Source organism: Bos taurus, chromosome 1 (genome assembly GCF_002263795.3).
Source record: "Bos taurus isolate L1 Dominette 01449 registration number 42190680 breed Hereford chromosome 1, ARS-UCD2.0, whole genome shotgun sequence".
Classification (NCBI taxonomy): Eukaryota; Metazoa; Chordata; class Mammalia; order Artiodactyla; family Bovidae; genus Bos; species Bos taurus.
Window position 1 is genome coordinate 58,570,880 of NC_037328.1, and position 21,773 is coordinate 58,592,652.

Genomic DNA, 21,773 nt, shown 5'->3' on the forward strand with positions numbered 1-21,773 from the left:
TAGTTCCCTGACCAGGAATTGAACTCGTACCCTCAGCAGTGAAAGCACAGAGTGCTAACCACTAGACCACCAGGAAATATCCCTATACTCTCATTTTAATAAAGAGCATGGTTACTGTTTCTGGTCTATACTATGACAAAAATCAGTGTTTATACTGATATGTTAAATACTATACACAACTTAATGAAAGTTGAAGGTGAGATCTCAGTTTTAAAGGTGTCCTAATTGGAATTTTAAACACTGTAGAATTCACTGAGAGAAGGAATTAGAAAACAGAATCAACAACATAGCTACTCTTCCTGTACTCTCTTAGTGATCTTTGAAGAACAGTCCTTTTTAACTTATTAATATCTATAACAATAATAGTAACTCCCGCTTAGAAAGTATTAGGTGCCAGGCTTAGGGCTAGGTGCTTGATGTAGTCTTAGTGTTGTCCATAATTTTATGAGCCATAATTATCTTCTAGTTTTTTAAAGTGATAAGCCACATTGGTTAGATTCGTTGATCTTTTGTAATCCTGTATTTAAAGAGAAGGTAAAAACCAAAATCCATTAATTATACAGCCTAACTACAAAATTCTAGAAAAAACACAAGTAATTTGAATAATAAATTTTGTGTATATTCAAACTATTTTTAGATAGTTTAAGTTCAGAATATTATAATCATATTTACTTGTAATTCAGGAATTTGAGAATGATATATGTTATTTTTGCTTACTTTTGCCTAAGAAATCCTTAAAGCATATAAATCTATATAAAAGATTACTCCGTTAGGATTGATTAAGACAACAGGATGATTTTAAATTTCTCTGTGTGTGTGTATGTCATGTATGTGTGTATTTAAATTTCTCCAGTAAGATATATCTACAAGAGGGGAAAAAAGTCTGAGGAAGATATGGTGCCTTTGAGAAAGAATGTTTTTAAAAGTCCATTTTTTCCCCCATTCATACAGTTCCTCTGATGCTTTCCTTCAGAAAGGGCAGTTTATTTCAGATGTTTGGCTTAGTTTACTTTTCTCCAGTTTTAGGCATGTGTCTAAAGTGTCACCCTGTCATCCATGCTGTAATTGATAGCGCTTCAGCTTAGTTCACAGCCTTTGAGTTTAGCACCTTCTTGAAGAATAGACGTTGAGTGGTTGGGATTTGTGGGGCCAGAAGACAGTGACTGCTCCCTTCTGGGATACAAACAATTCGTGTTTTCTATGTTTTTTAGAGAACCTCAGCCTTCCCCCGCCTCTAGTCCTCCACTGTTTGGTTGAGGTTAAGCTGCTCCCCCTTCCATGTTTTGTGTCAGAGCCAGACCACCAAATCTAAGATTTTATTTAGAGACATTATGGTCTGGCCCCAGCCCACCACAACATTGTTACTATTTTCATGTTTCTAGTGATATTATCATATTGTTAGATTTAGGATTACTGATACTATTAATGTAGGCAGGATGTGTACAGAAATTGAACTGTTCTTTTTGCACTGTTTTTCCTCTGAGAGACGTAACAGTGATGTCTCTTGCCAGTGCGTGGGGCTGTTGGGAAGCTCAAAGAGTACATACTGAGATTGAGGTTATTGGTTATCAATAACCTCAGATATACAGATGACACCACACTTACAGCAGGAAACGAAGAACTAAAGAGCCTTGTGATGAAAGTGAAAGAGGAGAGTGAAAAAGTTGGCTTAAAACTCAACATTCAGAAAACTAAGATCATGGTATCTGGTCCCATCACTTCATGGCAAATAGATGGGGAAACAATAAAAACAGTGACAGACTTTATTTTCTTGGGCTTCAAAATCACTGAAGATGGTGACTGCAGCCATGAAATTACAAGATGCTTTCTCCTTGTAAGAAAAGCTATGACCAACCTAGATAGCATATTAAAAAGCAGAGACATTACTTTGCCAACAAAGGTCCATCTATTCAAAGCTTTGGTTTTTCCAGTAGTCATGTATAGATGTGAGAGTTGGACTATAAAGAAAGCTGAGCACTGAAGAATTGATGCTTTTGAACTGTAGTGTTGGAGAAGACTCTTGAGAGTCCCAACCAGAGATCCAACCAGTCCATCCTAAAGGAAATCAGTCCTGAATATGTTGAAGCTGAAACTCCAGTACTTTGGCCACCTGATGCGAAGAACTGACTCATTGGAAAAGACACTGATGATGGGAAAGATTGAAGGCAGGAGGAGAAGGGGACAACAGAGGATGAGTTGGTGGGATGGCTTCACTGACTCTATGGACATGAGTTTGAGTACGCTCTGGGAGTTGGTAATGGACAGGGAAGCCTGGTGTGCTGCAGTCGATGGAGTCACAAAGAGTCGGACACGACTGAGTGACTGAACTGAACTGAACTGAGTGTTTAAATCCAGGGCCTAATAGAGCAGAAATCTGTACTCATTTTAAATTCTAAGACTTGAAGAGACAGAATGGCTTTCAGGCTTATTCCCAAAGGCCAAAAGGAGGAGGAGGCATATGTCAGAATTAGAGATGAAGTGATGAGGATAGGTTTTCAATGTATGTCGACCCACCCTCTCCCAATTTTGATACAAGTCACTCCAACTTCTATTTGGGGAATCTGTAATTGAAGGATGACAGTTGGGGGAAAAGTGGTTTAAAACAGTTGATTGAGGGCTTCCCTGAAGGTTCAGTGGTAAAGAATCCATCTGTCAATGCAGGAGACATGGTAATGCAGAGACATGGTTTGATCCCTGATCTTAGAAGATCCCACGTGCCACAGAGCATCTAAGACTGTGCACCACAACTATTGAGCCTATTGGTCTAGACACTGGGAGCCACAACTACTGAAGCCCAGATGCTGCAACTACTGAAGCTCGCACACCCTAGAGCCTGTGCTCCACAGCAAGAGAAGCCACAGCAATTAGAAGCCTGTGGACTGCACCAAGAGTAGCCCCTGCTTGCAGCAACTAGAGAAAGCCTGAGCAGCAGTGAAGACCCAGCACAGCCAAAAAAGAAAAAATTATTTAAGAAAACAAGCAGTTGATTACTTATGTTAGTATCTATAAAGGAAAAGTATGTTGATCTGAAGGGGACTTGGCCAGATTTAGGCCAAGGACTTAGGACTTAGGCCAGAAAAGCAAAGTCACAGAGGTAGACTTTGACCACTGGAGGAGCGAACAGAGATGAGACAGAAGTGACTCATCAGGCTTCACCAGCATCACAGGTAGTTTTTCCCTTAAAAATCGGCTACCTTTGTTCTGACTTCATGCTTATCATGCAGATTTCTGATTACTAATCTGACTTCCAAGGTATTCAGGCACCTGGATGGTAAGGATGCATGCCTTCTGAAGTCTAGAAAAGACTGTTCCCCTTCTGAGCATTAGTGTATTTACTATGGAGCATGTGTGTGCAGCTTGTGAGTGTCGCTGGTTTGAGTCAGATGCTCTGAGTGCCTCTCTAGGAAGTCAACAGTGCTGAGGCCATTCTCCAAATAGTGGTTAACTGACTGATCAAGTTAGTGTCATCTTTGAGAAGAGTGCCATCCAGCTTCCTCTTGCAGACTCTTCAGCCTTACCAAACTTCTTATTCCTCCTTACGCCCCTCTCCAATGATTCTTCCTTTTGAAATTACTTGGAAATCTAGAAGTTTTCCAGTAGTGTTAGACATCTAATAAGAGCAGTATTCAAACCTACCAGGAAAAAAATAAATGCAAATTGCTAAGTATTTTAGTCACATAGTCTATATAGTAACCTGGCAGTGTAGAAGTATTTGTCTGTTGTTTCCTCTTTTTTACCTTTCTGGTTGGCAGAACTCCTCCATCTAGTTTCCCTTGCTCAGTGAAGTATACCTCCTCCTGACCAGTCACCCAAGCCAGAAACCTGGTGCATCCTTGTTTTCTTACCTGTTCTTTGCCAATGTGTCATGTCGGTCATCAAGACCCTCATCATTTCTAGCTTGAACCATTACAGTCGTGTCCTAAAGATCTCTTTAAACACTCGAATCTGTCCTTCAGGTTGTTACCAAAGAAGCTGTCATTTTAAAAGTATATTTTTTAAAAACACACATCTGCAGTTGTTGCTTTTCTATGTGTAAACTGGTAGGTTCCCTTTTATATTTAACACGGAATATAGGCTCTTCATACCTGACTGCTTCCCCCTCCCCTAGAGACTCTCTCCTTCTTCCTCTCTGTGTTATCCTCTCCCTGCCCTCTCCAGTTATGGTCAGCTGGCTTGCCAGATTGCTTCACTCCTCTGCACCCTTGAATTTGACATACATAAGCTTGTCTTTCTTGATATTTCAGCAGCATTTCACACCATGGTGTAGTCTCTCTATTTTGAAATACCTTTTTCCCTTGGTTTCCATGTCATTCTTTCTGAACTTTCTTCTGCCTCTCTTGAATTTCTATCCTTTTTTTCTGGGTACTCCTCTTCCACTCAGCCTTTGTATATCGGACTTTCTTCAGGTCCAGGCTTAGGTTCTGTTTTCCCTCTTAAACCTGCTGAGCTCTGCTCTGTATCCAGTCATTTGGATTTTTATACTTGGCAAAAGTATATAAAGATCATTTACAGTACAGTTAATGTATGTTTTTCTCATAGCTCTGTGGTTACCATGGTAGAGTAAAGATACTTGTCTGTGGTTTAGGTCAATGAGAAGTGCCGTAATATGTCAAGAGCACTGGTTTTTGGGGAGTGGAAGCCCACCCCATAATGAGTTCTCTTCAGTTTGAGCAAATACTATCTTCCAGTGTCACTTTGGTCCCTTATTCTGCTGTTGTATAAAATGATTAGATTTTAGCAACCCTATCTCATCACCAAGAGGTTAATCCTTGCAGTTCATCAAGTAGCCTTTGACTTGTCACACTCTAGCTGGAACAGCTAGGTAGAAATTAGGGCAAGATTTGATCTTTCATTTAGATGAAAATTTTTCTTCTGGGTAATAAATAGAACTGGTAGTTGAGACTCTTCATAGTGTTTACTATAGTCAAGGTCCCTGCCAGGAAATTATTATTCTGAATAAAGTTAAAAATATTTGTAAAGGAAAGAATTATTGAGTAATCAAGATGTAAATGTCTGAGTGATGAAAAATGTACTGACTGCTTCTTGGAATTGCTCCACCCAAAAAGCTCGTTCCTGACATTCTATTTACAATACTCAAGAAACGAAATCCTTGATAGTTGTAAAGGGTTAATGCAGGAGTCTCATGGGGATGTGACTTAGCACTGAAGAAGTGGTATATGAAGAAGTGATGACATTGACAGGATTGAATAGGAGGTATCGGCATAGAGAAGAAAATTTAATCCTTAATATATCGAATATTTAACTTTAACAAAAAGATTAAGATATTATTGCAATAGGCGTTTTACATATTGGAGCATAAGCAAGGTATTTTCATTTGCATTTTATTGTTTCTAATCGATGTGTAGAACAGAAGAAATTGGGACCTGTCCCTTTAATAAAGCCCTGTTTACCTACCTTCTTCTAGTAGGCGTGGCTTGGGAACCTGTAGAGTGAGGTGTAACTTCCAATTCTGCATTCTGACCGGCAGCCTGGAAGAGTGCTGGTTCTACAAACCAGGAAATAATAATGTGCTTTAAATTATAGTAGAGCTTGTCTTTTATAAGGAAAATTCATAACAAAACTAGAAGATTAAAGCAGTGATTTTACATAGTTGTCATTAAATGTTTGAAACTCTACTGTAGAGAAACCTTGCAGTGTACTTAGAATACAAAGCTTTCAGGGCTAGAAATTGATCTGACTTTTGAGCCTTATCTGATTACTGCTTGATTCGTCTCAGCAGACTGAACAGGGAGCCTTCCTCCCCATTGTTCCCAGGTAGGTGGTCAACCTTTGTTTAAGATTTAAATTTTCTTTAAGGTTACTTAACCCAGGTTCTGCTGCTGATTATTGAAAGAATTATGAATATCAGTCTGGGTATATGTTTTAGTGTTTGAATATTCAACATGGCTGTAAATAATCATGTTGGTGACTTTGTGCCAACTTTGTAGAAAAAATCATTTTTAACAAATTAGCAAATCTATAAGTGGCAAATTAAATGAGTTCTATTTTGTTTTCTCTTAACCTTATATATTTGTATTGAATTAATAGATTAAAATATATTGAAGTTACTCTATTAACTTCCTGATAGTATCTTATAATGTATTTAAAACATTTATATATGTAGTCAAATAAAATTGTATTTTTATTGTTACTATTTTACTCATAGGTTTCATTTCTTTCACTCTTAGGATGCTGTCAGAGTGTATAGCTCATTGTTTATTTGTTTTAGTTTGTTTTGGGGATATTTTGATACCTATTATTTCCTGAAGAGTTTTTATAAAAGCTTAATCTTCCATAAGTATATTGAAATATTGCTTGTTTCTCTTTATCAAGTTAACCACGCATTTATGACATTGAAAGTGTTTCAAAGATAACATCTTTGGAATATATCAGTTATAATTATCAGAGCTAATTATCAGTATTAGCTAACTGCTATTGTTAAAAAAAAAAAAAAGCTATTCACAAATGGTTCTTCTGGAGTAAGAGTCAGACAGGTTGGGGTACCTTTAGGATCAAGCACAGTTGTTTCTTAACTTTCTCTACCACCACTACTACTACTACTACTAAATCGCTTCAGTCGTGTCCGACTCTGTGTGACCCCATGGACTGCAGCCCACCAGGCTTCTCCGTCCATGGAATTCTCCAGGCAAGAACACTGGAGTGGGTTGCCATTTCCTTCTCCAATGCATGAAAGTGGAAAGTGAAAGTGAAGTCGCTCAGTTGTGTCCGACTCTTAGCGACCCCATGGACTGCAGCCTACCAGGCTCCTCCATCCATGGGATTTTCCAGGCAAGAGTACTGGAGTGGGGTGCCATTGCCTTCTCCCTCTCTATCACTAGTGATCCTTGTTATTTTTATTCTATGGACACTATGCTTCAAAAGACTTTTTATCCACCAAATAAGTTGTGTATATTAAATAATAAAATGTTAGAACCTTATTGTTTACTGTTTATTAGACGTTCATTATTTCCAATGAGAGTTTCTTATCAGCCTGAGATAACCACTCTAGGTTAATAGAATTCAGCCCCAAACAAAGTAACCTGACATTTTACCCAGCTTGAATAACTTTATTGTAGGTAACTGTTTGGATATTTTTGACTTTTTAAAATAATATCTGAAGTTTCAACAGCTACTCTTATGAAATGCTAGTCATCTGGGAACTAGCAGTCCAAAGTGCAGAAATTTTGTTCTTAATGCCTTTGAGTTTCCATGAAATGATGAAGGTCATCTAGTGTAACATAACAGATACCAAAGCTACTAGACAGAGCAGATATACAGAGAAAAAAAAAGGAAATGTTGTCGAGAATAGCTGGGAAGAATTCAAGATATCTGTATGTTTTGGCCCTGTAAAATCTCTATATTTATCCCTACTACTTCCTCACTTAAATTTCTTACTCCAAGTAGTTTGATACAGTGTTTACTGACTTCAGAACAAATATTGCCTGTGTTTTTCATGTATTTATTCTATATTGTTATGTAGACTTCCGCTTCCCAATTTTTTAATTTCTCCATTTCCTCTGTTTGTTGTATACCTTCAGTTCAGCTGAAGACCCTTCTATAATGGAAGCCTTTTCTGATCATCCTAAATCACACTAATGTTTCTTTCTTTTATACTTCTATATCATGTTGATTCCATCAGTTCTTTAGTACGTAATAATGTTATAGTTTGTCCTATTTAACTTTTACATAAAAGTTTCCCATGTTTTTTCAACTATATTATAATAAGTTGTTAGAGAACAAGTGGGATATCATTTTTATCCTTTTTAGTATCTAGTGTAGTAATATACATTTGATGTGGTTTAGTCACTAACTTGTGTCTGACTATTTTGTGACCCCATGGACTGTAGCCCATCAGGCTCCTCTGTTCATGGAATTTTTCAGGCAAGACTACTGGAGTGGGTTGCCATTTCCTTCTCCAGAGGATCTTCCCCAACCCAGGGGTCAAACCTACATCTCCCACATTTTAGGCAGATTCTTTACCACTGAGCCACCTGGGTTGTCCTATACATTTGGTAGGTTCTAAATAAATATCTGTTGAATGAATGAGAGAAGTAAAGAATCTTGCCAGCAATTGCTTCATGTAATGCTGCCTTCCTCTACCTTGCTTAATTATGTAATTAACCATCTATAATGTTTCTAAAAATCAGACCATTGATTTTCATAATATTTTTGTTTTCCTTTGTAATACATGACTTTTTTATATTAGATTATTTAACCCTGATGGACTTAACAGAAACAGAAGATATTAAGAAGAGGTGACAAGAATAGACAGAAGAACTGTACAAAAAAGGTCTTAATGACCCAGATAACCATGATGATATCGTCACTCACTAGAATCAGACATCCTAGAGTATGAAGTGAAGTGGGCCTTAGGAAGCATTACTAAGAACAAAGCTGGTGGAGGTGATGGAATTCCAGCTGAGCTATTTCAAATCCTAAAAGATGATGTTGTGAAAATGCTGCACTCAGTATGCCAGCAACTTAGGAAAACTCAGCAGTGGCCGCAGGACTGGGCAAGATCAGTTTTCATTCCAATCCCAAAGAAAGGCTATGCCAAAGAATTTCAAATTACCACACAATTCTACTCATTTCACATACTAACAAGGTAATGCTCAAAATCCTTCAACCTAGGCTTCAACAATATGTGAACCGAGAACTTCCATATGTCCAAGCAGGATTTAGAAAAGGCAGAGGAACCAGAGATCAATTGCCAGCATCTGCTGGATCATAGAAAAAACAAGGGAATTCCAGAAAAGCATCTGCTTCTTTGCGCTAAAGACCGACGTGTGGATCACAACAAACTGTGGAAAATTCTTAAAGAGATCACCTTACTTGCCTCCTGAGAAACCTGTATGCAGGTCAAGAAGCAACAGTTAGAACCAGACATGGAACAATGGACTGGTTCCAAATTGGGAAAGGAGTACGTCAAGGCTGTATACTGTCACTCTCCTTATTTAACTTATATGCAGAGTATATCATGAAAAATGACAGACTGGATGAAGCACAGGCTCGAATTAAGGTTGCCAGGAGAAATGTCAATAACCTCAGATACACAGATGACACCACCCTAATGGCAGAAAGCAAAGAACTAAAGAGCCTCATGATGAAGGTGAAAGATGAGAGTGAAAAGCTGGCTTAAAACTCAACATTCAAAAAACGATCATGCCATCCAGTCTTATCACTTCATGGCAAATAGATGGGGAGACAGTAATAGACTTTATTTTCTTGGGCTCCAAAATCACTTCGAATAGTGACTGCAACCATGAAATTAAAGACATTTGCTCCTTGGAAGAAAAGCTATGATGAACCTAGATAGTGTATTAAAGGAGAGGTCACTTTAATGACAAAGGTCTGTCTAATCAAAGCTATGGTTTTTCCAGTAGTCATGTATGGATATGAGAGTTGAACCATAAAAAAGGCTGAGCACTGAAGAATTGATGCTTTTGAACTGTAGTGTTGGAGAAAACTCTTGAGAGTCCCTTGGACTGCAAGGAGATCAAACCAGTCAATCCTAAAGGAAATCAGCCCTGAATATTCTTGGAAGGACTGATAGTACCTTGAAGGTGAAACTCCAATACTTTGGCCACCTGATGAGAAGAGCCAACTTATTGGAAAAGACCCTGATGCTGGGAAAGATTCAAGGCAGGAGCAGAAGGGAATAACAGGATGAGATGTTTGGACGGCATCACCGACTCAATGGACATGAGTTTGAGCAAACTCTGGGAGATGGTAAAGGACAGGGAAGCCTGGCATGCTGCGGTACATGGGGTTGCCGAGAGTCAGACATGACTGAGCGACTGAACAACCACCAGTGATACTTACAAAGAAAGAACAAGCTGAACTTTATGAAAAATAAATAAAAATAAAGACTTCCCTGGTGGTCCAGTGATTAGACTTCACCTTCTAGAGCAGCAGGGATGGGTTTGATCCCTAGTCAGAAAGCTAAGATTCTACATGCCTCACAGTCAAAAAACCAAAGCATAAAACAGAAGCACTATTGTAACAAATTCAATAAAGACTATAAAAATGGTCAACATTAAAAAAAACCTTTAAATAAAAATAAAAAAGGAAATATTCTAAACTCCAGACTTTTGCATTTTAGGAAAATATAATTTAAAATTTATTGATATATGAGGTTTCACATATAGTTAAAATATTCAGATACATTATAAATTAAGGGGAGGGGATTCTGAATTGATTGGAATTCTGAATGGTGATCCACCACCCTGGTACACTGGTTGGATTGCAAATTTTAAATTACAGATTAGTAATTGCCAGAAACTATTAACAAATTATTTTATAAAAAGAGGATTTTAAATATCTTGCCTCCCATTCACAGTAGGTATTATAGTACACATTTAAAAATCGTCTACCTATTTCCAGTATCAACTCTGTCAGATACGTTCTGTTGACCTACTTTTTATGGATGCGGAAAACGGACATCTAGAAGGTCAAACAACTCCAAAGCCATACATTAGTAACAGCACAGCTGGTCATTTTGACGTCAGAGTTCATGTTTTGAATTACTGTGTTATAATTTGTTATGTTCCCAATGGTTAGGCTAATCTTCGTGTCATTCTAGGGCTTGACCAGACAGGAATTCTGGCAGCTGCTCCAGGAGGACTATGGCACTGAGCTAGGCTTACATGCTGAAGAGATGGAGAACTTTTCCCTGTCGATTGAGGATACTGTGCGGCCAAGGTACCACAAAATGTTTTGAAATGTCAAGATCTATCAATCTTTAGTCAAAGCAGAAGTCTTTTAGACTATTAATTCAGGTTTTCTCTTTCACCTTGGGTGAAATTTGCCTCTTGCTTCTCTGTAGTGGAATGAGTAAAAGATGAGGACAATGAATAGTTTGTTAATTGGTAAGCAAATACAGATCAGATGATGTAATTCTAAGTTTTTAACTGTCACCTAGGATTTGCATAAAGCATGGGGTTTTTATTAAGGATATGGAGAAGTACCTACTAAGTTCTTAGCTCATTTATTGTTCAGCCGCTCAGTCATGTCCAACTCTTTGTGACCCCATGGACTACAGCATGCCAGGCTTCCCTGTCCTTCACTATCTCTCGGAGTTTGCTCAAACTCATATCCATAGAGTCAGTGATGTCATCCAACCATCTCATCCTCTGTCGTCCCCTTCTCCTCCTGCCTTCAATCTTTCCCAGCATCAGGGTCTTTTCTAATGAGTTGGCTCTTTGCATCAGGTGGCCAAAGCATTGGAGCCTCAGCATCAGCATCAGTCCTTCCAATGAATATTCCAATGAATATCCAATGAATATTTCCTTTAGGATTGACTGGTTTGATCTCCTTGCTGTCCAAGGGACTCTTAAGAGTCTTCTCCAGCACCACAGTTCAAAAGCATCAGTTCTTTAGCACTTCTTTATGGTTCAACTCTCACCTCCATACATGACTACTGGAAAAACCATATATTTGACTATTTGGAATATGCTACCTAACATACATGTAACAATAAAGTAAATCAGCTGGAAGATATTTTGAGGGTACAAAGATAATATGACTTTTCTCAAGGATACCCTAGTGTCATGCTTGACTTGTAGTTGGCACTCAATAAATATTTGAATGCATTGATGAAAAGAGCTTATAGCACTATGGAAAATGCAAATACTTTTAATAGAAGGTTGAAAATGAAAAGGGCCAAAAAGAGCAATAGGTATTGTGGAAAAAATTCAGAGTAGAGAGAGACTATTTTTGACTGACGGGAATTCACTTGGAAGACTGGACATTTTTATTAACCTGTCAAATAAAAGTGCATTTTGTCCAGTGGTAATTGAGATCAAAGCAATACAAATAACTCAGGATAATACGTGAAAATTCTGCAGTAAGCATTATGCTAAGTCAAAGGAGCCAGTCACAAAAGATCATATATTATATGATTCCACCTACATGAAGTGGAGTCCAGAATCAGTAAATCCATGCAGATAGAGAGTAGGTTAGTAGTTGCCAGGAACTGGGGTAGAGGAAGAATGGAAGTGACTGCTAATGGGTATAGGATTTCCTCTGGGGTGATAAAAATGTTCTAAAATTAAAAAGTGGTGATGGTGGTAAACAACTGTATTGTACACTTTAAACTGGGTGAATTTTATAGTATATGAATTAAAACTTAATGAAAAATTTGGTAAATTATTTATTTTAAAATTCTATAACAATAAGTCTTAAGATGGAAAGCTTTTGAAGTCTCAATATGTGTACATATCCAGATAGTCTTCTAGTTGTACTGATCCTATTTATATTGTGTCAACTCAGCACTAATATTTTGCAGTCTTTTTTTTTTTTTTTTTTAACATGGGTTACACATGTATATTGTATTAGTTTTCTGTAAAGCTAAACATTTCCATTGGACTACTCTCCTTGTAAAGTTTACTAGCCTCTCTCAGGTTCTGGAGTTGGGTAGAAAAGCACTTGACATAATGCAGAGAGCCTTGGATGGTGGTAAAGAGGATCTGGATTCTAGTCTGAACTTTACCACCACCTAGCAGCTGAGCAAACTCAGGCAAATCGCTTAGCCTTTCTGATCCTCAGTTTATTCATCTGTGAAAGGAGGCAGTTAAACTAGGTGATCTCCAAGGTCCCTGCCGACTTGAAAAGTTTCTAGTCTTTGAAGACAGAAGGAGTAAATATTTTTGATCTGCTGCTTTGTGCACGGTAACACAGTGTAACATCCAGCTTTTCTTCAGGTGACTGAGTGCTTTCTAAAAGAAGATGTGGCGGGATCCTCATTTGCTCTTCTACTCTTTTCCCGTTCTTCCAACCTCTGAGAGAAGTGTGTCTGCCTCACACCTTTCCAGACCTTTATTTCCTTTGCTCTTTCATCTTTTTTCTCTTCACTTTCAATCTTTTCTTCATTGTCCGTCCTCTTTTTTTTTATTTTTCCACAATCCACCTCCATCTTTAAAATCCTCAGCTACAGGCACTCAGCTCGTGGTTTTGTCTTTAGGAGCCGTTTTTCCTGTTCCTTCAAGGTGCTACCATTCTATTGGCCAGGAGTAGATCTAAGTATTACTTGAGTGGAATAGTATAGTATAGACTCTTCTGGCTTTTCTGTTTCTTTCTCAGGATAACTTGGCTTCAGATGTCAGGCTACTACTTTATTTTAGAAGAGCTTTACATCTAAATATAGTAATGATCAAATAGTAATACTAATCGCTCAATAAAGTTGAGCACTGGAAATGAGATCCTTTTGTGCTCCTTTTATATTTCATACACTTTCCTTTTTTTTTTTCCACTCCCTGAAAGAAGAAAAGCAAGTCCTAAGGCATTTATTGTAGTCTGTGTCCCTATGATCATTTGAGAAGTTTCTCCTTTAACCTTAGGAATTTTTGTTCTCAGGAATGAGGAGAGCATGGACTGATGGATGGGCTCTGTGCTCAGACGTCGGGAGGTGCCCCTTCTCAGAGAGATGTGCTATCTCAGCTGGGACTGAATCTGAAGGGAGGGGATGAGATCTAAAACTGCCTTCTGGTGCCATCTGGCATCCAACTCAAACACTTACCTTGACCCTTTCGAAGCATCTTCATTGTTCACAACTAAAACTTAAACAAGCAGTGTTCAATGTATTAGTTGCTGTTATGGCCATTTGTACTTGGTTCATTTTTAAATGGTTTCTGAAGTTTATAAAATCTTATGTAAGCATATTTTATTTTCAGCAGTGAGATCAATTTGCATGTGAGTTAAGAATATAACTTTGTTATAGGTAGAAGCTTATCTGTTACTTTAAAAAAATTGTCTTCAAAATGCTTTATTATAGAAAAGGACCTGAATGAGGAGACTAAATCAGTTATTTGTTCAGAAGTAACCTTGTTTATGTTTCTATGCTCTGTTTCTTACAGAAGTCTGGGAAGAAGCAGCCTGGATGACTATGGGGAGAGAGATGAAAAATTATCCAAGTCAATCAGTTTTACCCGTGAATCAATTAGTCGGGCTTCAGAATCAGAGTCAATTGAAGGAAATTCACCAAAAGGGGTTGGTATATGATTCCCTTTTAAAATCTATCTGAAATTACCATGTTTTCATCATAATGGAAGATCAAATAAAAATACAGTATACAAAATGTTTAAACACTTAAGATGTGAAGCTGCTCTTTTATTTTAGGGCAAGAGTTTTAAGCCTTTAAGTAGCAGAGATTATATGGGAATAATATATGTTTCTGTTCAGACCTGGATATGGTGCAGAGTTACCAGGCAGTTTCCTGAACATCAGTAAGGAGGATGCGTGCATGCTAAGTCAGTTCAGTTGTGTCTGACTCTTTGCGACCCTATGGACTGTTGCCTGCTGGGCTCCTCTGACCTCGGGATTCTCCAGGCAAGAGTACTGAAGTGGGTATTCTTCAGCCATCCTGTCCTCCAGGAGATCTTCCCGACCCAGGGATCGAACCCACTTCTCCTGCGCTGCATTGCAGGGAATTCTTTACTGCTGAGCCACTGGGGAAGCCCCTATCAAGGGGATAGACATTTTTAAAAATTAAGGTGGAAAAATTCATAGCAGAATTGTTCTCAGAATAGATAGTGTATGTAATGGAAGGATCAGTTTTGAAGGGGAGGTGAGAACCCTGAGCACCATGCTCAAGTAACAACAAATGCTTATTAAACTAACTACTAAATCAGACATACGTGCTAAGTTGCTTTAGTCGTGTTGCACTCTTTCCAATGCTATGGACTGTAGCCCACCAGGCTCCCCTGTCCATGGGATTCTCCAGGCAAGAAATCGGTTGCCATTTCCTTTAAGGGATCTTCCCAGAGATCAAACCCATGTCTCTTACATCTCCTGCATTGGCAGGTGGGTTCTTTACCACTAGCACCACCTGGGAAGCCCACTAAATCAGACACATCCAGTTAATTTTCATAGCTAGTTAGCTAGTTAGGGCTTCCCTGATAGCTCAGTTGGTAAAGAATCCACCTGCAATGCAGGAGACCCTGGTTCTATTCCTGGGTCGGGAAGATCCCCTGGAGAAGGGATAGGCTACCCACTCCAGTATTCTTGGGCTTCCCTTATGGCTCAGCTGGTAAAGAATCCACCTGCGATTCTGGCGACCTGGGTTCAATCCCTGGGTTGGGAAGATCCCCTGGAAAAGGGAAAGGCTGCTGCTGCTAAGTCACTTCAGTCATGTCTGACTCTGTGTGACCCCATAGATGGCAGCTCACCAGGCTCCTCCGTCCCTGAGATTCTCCAGGCAAGAACACTGGAGTGGGTTGCCATTTCCTTCTCCAGTGCATGAAAGTGAAAAGTGAAAGTGAAGTCGCTCAGCTGTGTCTGACTTTTAGCGACCCCATGGACTGCAGCCCACCAGGCTCCTCCGTCCATGGGATTTTCCAGGCAAGAGTACTGGAGTGGGGTGCCATTGCCTTCTCCTAAGGGAAAGGCTACCACTCTAGTATTCTGGCCTGGAGAATTCCATGGGCACTGTATAGTCCATGGGGTCACAAAGAGTCAGACACAACTGAGCGACTTGCACTTTAGCTAGTTAGTTTCTTCCTCTATTTTTTCAAGTATTATTATAAGCCTACCAATTTTTTAAAAAGTTTTGGTGAGTTTCTATCAATCACAGTCATCATCATTATTACTTGTTATACTCAGATTGTCCCCTCTGCCAATGGGAGCCCCTTCAAGTTGGCTCCTCTGTCCTTTTGAAATACTCGATTATTTTTGACAGCTTCCTTTCTTTCTACAATAATGTGTCCCAAGCACATTTTTTATGTTTTCAGTCCCAGACTTAGTATCAGCTACTTGTCTAAGGAGCCATAGATTTTAGTGAAGGATTGCACTTAGAAACCACATTCTAAGTGATGAGAGTGTGCAGCTTTTGTTCTTCTGATTGGTGATGCAAATTTTGGGCCAGTGCTGAATTTCTTATTTTAAATCAAAGCACTGGTTTCATACTCTACCTCTGCCACTTTCTAACTGTATGACCTGAAATAAATGAATTACTTAGCCTCTCTATGCCTTTCTTTTCTCAACAATAAGATGAGGACACTAATACCCCATAGGAATTTTTAAGTAAGGACTAAATTAATTAATATATGTGAAAGTACATTGAATAGTCCTTGACACGTATTAAGTATTCAGTAACCATAATCTATTATAGTTGAATGGGGAAGGAAATGGCAACCCACTCCAGTATTCTTGCCTGGAGAATCCCATGGATGGTGAGCCTGGCGGGCTACAGTCCACAGGGTCACAGAGAGTCGGACACGACTGAAGCAACTATGGCACACATTATAGTTGAAGACGAATCTGTGTGTGGCCAGCAATGGACCCCTTTTACCTTCTCTCACGGAGCTCCCAGCATCTGTTGTGAATAAATGTTTGGGAAACAGTGAAATAGATTATGTAAAAGGCCCACAAGTTTTCAGCTTGTTTCAGGCGACCATCATGCATCTATCTCAGTCTGATTTTGTGTTGTGGATTTCATGTAAAACTCATTCATCAAGAGACACTTAGGAACTTACTACTTGTGTAAGGGAGGTGATTCTGAATGCCAATCCCCTTGTATGCTTTCACTAAGAAGAACAAGCCACTGAGTTTTGGGGTTTAACAGGACAGGGTATCTCTTGCAGTCCCCTTATCCCTTTACACATATCTGACTTTGAGACTAGGTTTTCAGAACTATTAATATTAATATTCCTTGAGTCCTTCCTACAGCTTCTTTGACAATGTCTTCTGTACCTGTTCTTAAGATAGTTAATCTGTTGGCCCTTCTAGTTTTGTTCTTAAAGGAAGTCATACTTTCTCTAAGAAAAAGAAATGGATGTAGAGGAGTAATTTAATGTTTTAAGTTTGATTATACATTTCATTGATGTTTAGGATAGATGTTTTCAGTTTATGGAATATAAGTAATCTAGAAGTTTGGTCCCTTTTTGCCTTTTACATTCCAGAGGAGAAGTACAGTGAGATTCTCAGATATCAAGTATCATGTCACTTTGTTTCATTTTTACTTCCAACAAGGTTGGTAATAACAAAAAGTTAGAAATAGAATTTTCTAAGAATAAGTTTTTGGTAAGATATAAAATTAATAATCTCCAACAAAGTTGGTAGTAACAAAAAGAAATAGAATTTCCTAAGAATAAGTTTTTAATAAATTACAAAATTAATAATCTCTTTAAAGATTCAGGAAATATAGAAAAGTATACAAAGAAATACAAATCATCTGGATGCTAACCATTCAAAAATAGTGATGTTCCTTTTCCTATAGGTATCTGTCCATGTTTGTTACAATAGGAACTAAATCTTAATTAAAACAAGAAATATGTGGGGAAATTTACTCTACTCAGCATCTATAGAGGTCCTAGGTCAGCTAATAAGCATGTTGCTTTGTAGTGTGGAACTCCTGAATAAATCAAGTCTTGACTTTAACAGTAATCTCTGATTGAAAAGTCAATCCTCTGACTTAGGGTAGTGTAATATTTTAATAAATTGTGTCCTGGGTCCCAGTTGTTATTCTGCTTTCCTGGAGCTCCTCCTCCCTGGAGCTGCTTCTGTTGTTCAGGGCTGCCCTAAGATCTCACGGGGCAGGAGGTAGAACGATTATATGCTTTTGCTGTCTTTCATCTGCTTATATGCAGACAATGCAAGAAAGTACACTGTCATATGGTTTGTATTTTTCACACTGTTCTATTAAGCCTAATTACAGTACTCTGCTACTAGACTACTACTAACATAGTAATAGCATTCATAATTTAAGGCCTAATATTAAATTTATTACAGAAATTTCTTTATAATTTGATATATCTTTATGAAGCCATTTCCAGAAAGTATGGATAGCAGTATATATTGAATATATTTTAATGTACAACCCCTTAGTCCCTTAACAGTAAATCCAACTGTATTCTTATGGATTTGCTTTAATCTTTCTCCTTTAATCTGTTCTCCCTCACTGTACTCTGATGTGACTTTTATATCTCTATTTTCTTTCCCTTTTCCCTTTAGTTACTGGTCCTGAGAGATGAGTGAGTTCTCTTCCTTCAGTTGATGGGGCAGGTATTGCCTGGGGAAACTAATTGGGTTTGACTCCTTTCCTTGCACACCCCAAAGAACTGACCACTCCATTATTTTTGTCATTTTTCCCCTTTCCCTTCAACTTAAGTGATCCACATGTTGTTAACTGTCTGTGAGTTCTTCTTTATGATGTTCTTCATAAATGTATTGTTCATTAGTGTATAAGAAGATGGCTTTAGGATCATCTATATTATCTATCAATATTTTATGGACCAAATGTAATATAAACATAACAAGCAAAGCTCTCAAAGAGCAGCATTTCAAAATGTGTTTATTATTAAAGAACTCATTGTTTGCCTTCTAGGGGTTATGGAAAGAGGAACCCCAAAGTGAGAAACAGATCAAAAGTCCTTCACTAACTTCAGAAAAGAGGTTAAGTAGACAGTCATCAAAATCACTGGACTTGAATAAAAATGAGTATCTTTCTCTGGACAAAAGCAGCACTTCAGATTCTGTCGATGAAGGTAAAGGCTTTCTTATAAATTTTAAGTAAAATTTCAGTTTTGTCTTTTAATGTTTACTTTTGTATCAAGTGTGTGCAGATTGAGAATTGTTTTTTGTACCAAATACAGTCTCACTCTATAAAGAATCAAAAAATGATGGAAGAAACAGGGGAAAGGGGCTGCTAAATCTAACCCATCATCACTTTTTAGAAGCCTGAAATTTGAAGATCTTCATCACATTTAGCCTATATTACCCCATGCATTGAGTCAGTGGAAATGGAGCAGTAGCGATGGAAAAGCAACTTTTTTTTTCTTTTTACCCATGACTTATTTGTATCTGAAATTTGTACCTTTTAATCTCACTCACCTGTTTATCTCCTTCCCCGCCTCCTTCCCTTCTGGCAACCACCTGTTTGTTCTCTGTATCTATGGCTCTGTTTCTGTTACGCTTGTTCATTGTTTTGTGATTCCACATATAAGTGAAATGATACAGTATATGTCTTTCTTTGTCTGGTTTATTTCACTAAGCATAATATTCTCTGGGTCCATCTGTGCCAAAAATGGCAAGATTTCATCCTTTTTTATGGATGAGTAATATTCCATTTTGGGCTTCCCTTTACCACAGATGGCTCAGTGGTAGAGAATCCACCTGCAATGCAGGTGATGTGAATTCTATCCCTGGGTTGGGAAGATCCCCTGGAGAAGGAAATGGCAACCCACTCTAGTATTCTTGCCTGGAGAATTCCATGGACAGAGGAGCCTGGAGGGCTACAGTCCATGGGGTCGCAAGAGTCAGATATGACTTAACGACTAAACTACAACCACCACCAGAAACTATATTATCTATTTTATTGAATCTAACAGGCCACAGGAACACTATTTTTTAATCTCTAGTGAGATCATTAATAATTTAGCATTTGATTTTAACAATTCATGGATAAGTGTTAATTCAACTAAACAACAACAATATTCCATTGTATATATCTATACCACATTGTCTTTATCCCTTCTATCTGTTGATAGGCACTTAGGTTGCTTCCATATTTTTGCTATTGTAATAATGCTGCAGTGAACATAGTAGGGTACATATATCTTTCTGAATTAGTGTTTTCATTTTTATCAGATAAATACCTAGGAAAATACCTAGGAGTGAAATTACTGGATTTTATGGTAGTTCTAGTTTTAGTTTTTTTTTGAGGAACTTACCTAATATTTTCCATAATGGCTGCACCAGTTTACATTCCCACCAGCAGTGTACTAAGGTTCCCTTTTCTCCACATTCTCACCAATACTTGATATTTGCTATCTTCTTGGTGATAGCCATTCTGATGGTGTGAGATGGTGCCTCATTGTGGTTTTCATTTGTGTTTCCCTGATGATTCATGATGCTGAGCATCTTTTCATGTGCCTGTTGGCCATCTGTGTGTCTTCTTTGAAAAAATGTCTATTCAGGTCCTCTGCTCATTTCCTTTTTTAATCAGGTAATTTTCAGTTGTTGAGTTGTATGAGTCCTTTGTATATTTTGGATATTAGCCCCTTATCAGATATATCATTTGCAAATATCTTCTGACATTCATTAGGCAGCCTTTACATGTTCATTATAATCTCCTTCACTGTGCAAAAGCTTTTTAGTTTGATTTGTTTATTTTTGCTTTTATTTATCTTGCTAGAGAAGACATAAAAAATACTGCTAAGAAAGATGTCAAAGAATGTACTTGCTTAAGTTTTCTTCTAGAAGTTTTATGGTTTCAGGTCTTACATTTAAGTCTAATACAGTTTGAGTTTTAAAAAATCATAATGAAAATCTGCATGGTGTAATACTATAAATCTTACTACTTTCTTTAACCACAAAAAGAGAAGGGAAGAGAGAGATTTCAAAAGTAGTTGTTGTTCAGTCGCTTAGTCGTGTCTGACTCTTTGCGACCCTGTGTACTGAAGCACGCCAGGCTTCCCTGTCCTCCACCATCTCCTGGAGCTTGCTCAAATTCATGTCCATTGAGTCAGTGATGTCATTCAACCATCTCGTCCTCTGTTATCCCCTTCTCCTTCTGCCTTCAATCTTTCCCAGCATCAGGGTCTTTTCTAATGAATTGGCTCTTTGTATCGGGTAGCCAAAGTACTGGAGCTTCAGTTTCAGTATCAGTCCTTCTAATGAGTATTCAGGATTGATCTCCTTCAGAATGGACTGGTTGGATCTCCTTGCAGACCCTCATGAGTCTTCTCCAACACCACACTTCAAAAGCATCAATTCTTCGGCATTCAGCCTTCTTTATGGTTCAACTCTCACATCCATACATGATTACTGGAAAAACCATATCTTTGACTAGATGGACCTTTGTCGGCAAAGTAATGTCTCTGCTTTTTAATATGCTGTCTAGGTTTGTCATAGCTTTTCTTCCAAGGAACAAGTGTCTTTTAATTTCATGGCTGCAGTCACCATCTGCAGTGATTTTGGAGCCCAAGAAAATAAAGTCTGTCACTATTTCCATTGTTTCCCCATCTATTTGCCATGAAGTGATGGGTCTGGATGCCTTGACCTTAATTTTTTGAATGTAGCTGCTGCTGCTGCTGCTAAGTCGCTTCAGTTCTGTCCGACTCTGTGTGACCCCATAGATGGCCTCCTACCAGGCTCCTCTGTCCCTGGGATTCTCGAGGCAAAGACCACTGAAGTGGGTTGCCGTTTCCTTCTCCAATACATGAAAGTGAAAAGTGAAAGTGAAGTCGCTCAGTCAAAACAAAAATCAGTTGCTTAAGGGAAACTTTAGAGCAAATCATGTTCTCTTTACTTTCTTTAAGTTATAACCAATAACCTGGGCTTGTCATGCTTATCAAGTCATGAAATGTCAAGGTCACTTCAAGGAGTTTTCTTTTTTTTTAGCTGTAAGATTACTGACATTGAAGTCAGTGAAGTGAGGAGACAGTAGGAAGGGTAGGGTAGTGGCTGACTACTTTGAAATTTCAGGAAGCAGAGCCGTGCCAGCGGAGTTTTGCTATGCCTTCTTCTGTACCAGCATGTTATATTACTGTTCCTGCTGGAGGGTTGCTGATGGGGACATGCTGTGGTTTGGATCTGTCTGACATGACTGTATTTCTAGTCCACTTCCTGTTCAGCTTAGACCTGGTTTGGAAACCCCTGAAAGGCTGTTTACTAAATCCATGAAAACCAAAGTTAAATCCAAGTCAAATCTAAATCAAATCCAGTTCAAATCTAAAATCAAATCCAGATCCAAAACTGAACCAAATCCAGGAAAACCAAATCCAAATCAAGTTTGACCTTGGCTTGGAAACACCGAAGTATCTTTGGTGAAAACTAAA

General features: G+C 38.3%; 1 protein-coding gene across 5 annotated transcripts in view; it reads left to right on the forward strand.

The window, feature by feature from the left end:
• The window catches only part of GRAMD1C (GRAM domain containing 1C), a 99,390-nt gene that overhangs the window by 51,976 nt on the left and 25,641 nt on the right, over positions 1-21,773 (forward strand). For 4 of the 5 annotated variants that reach the window (XM_059891361.1, XM_059891414.1, NM_001103229.2 and 1 more), the window contains 3 exons: positions 10,583-10,701; positions 13,854-13,986; positions 18,320-18,479. In XM_059891361.1, coding sequence (XP_059747344.1) covers positions 10,583-10,701; positions 13,854-13,986; positions 18,320-18,479 — 412 coding nt within the window. Of the gene's footprint in view, positions 1-10,582; positions 10,702-13,853; positions 13,987-17,946; positions 17,998-18,319; positions 18,480-21,773 lie in introns of those variants that run through there. The other variant, XM_010801076.4, reaches the window with a different exon arrangement.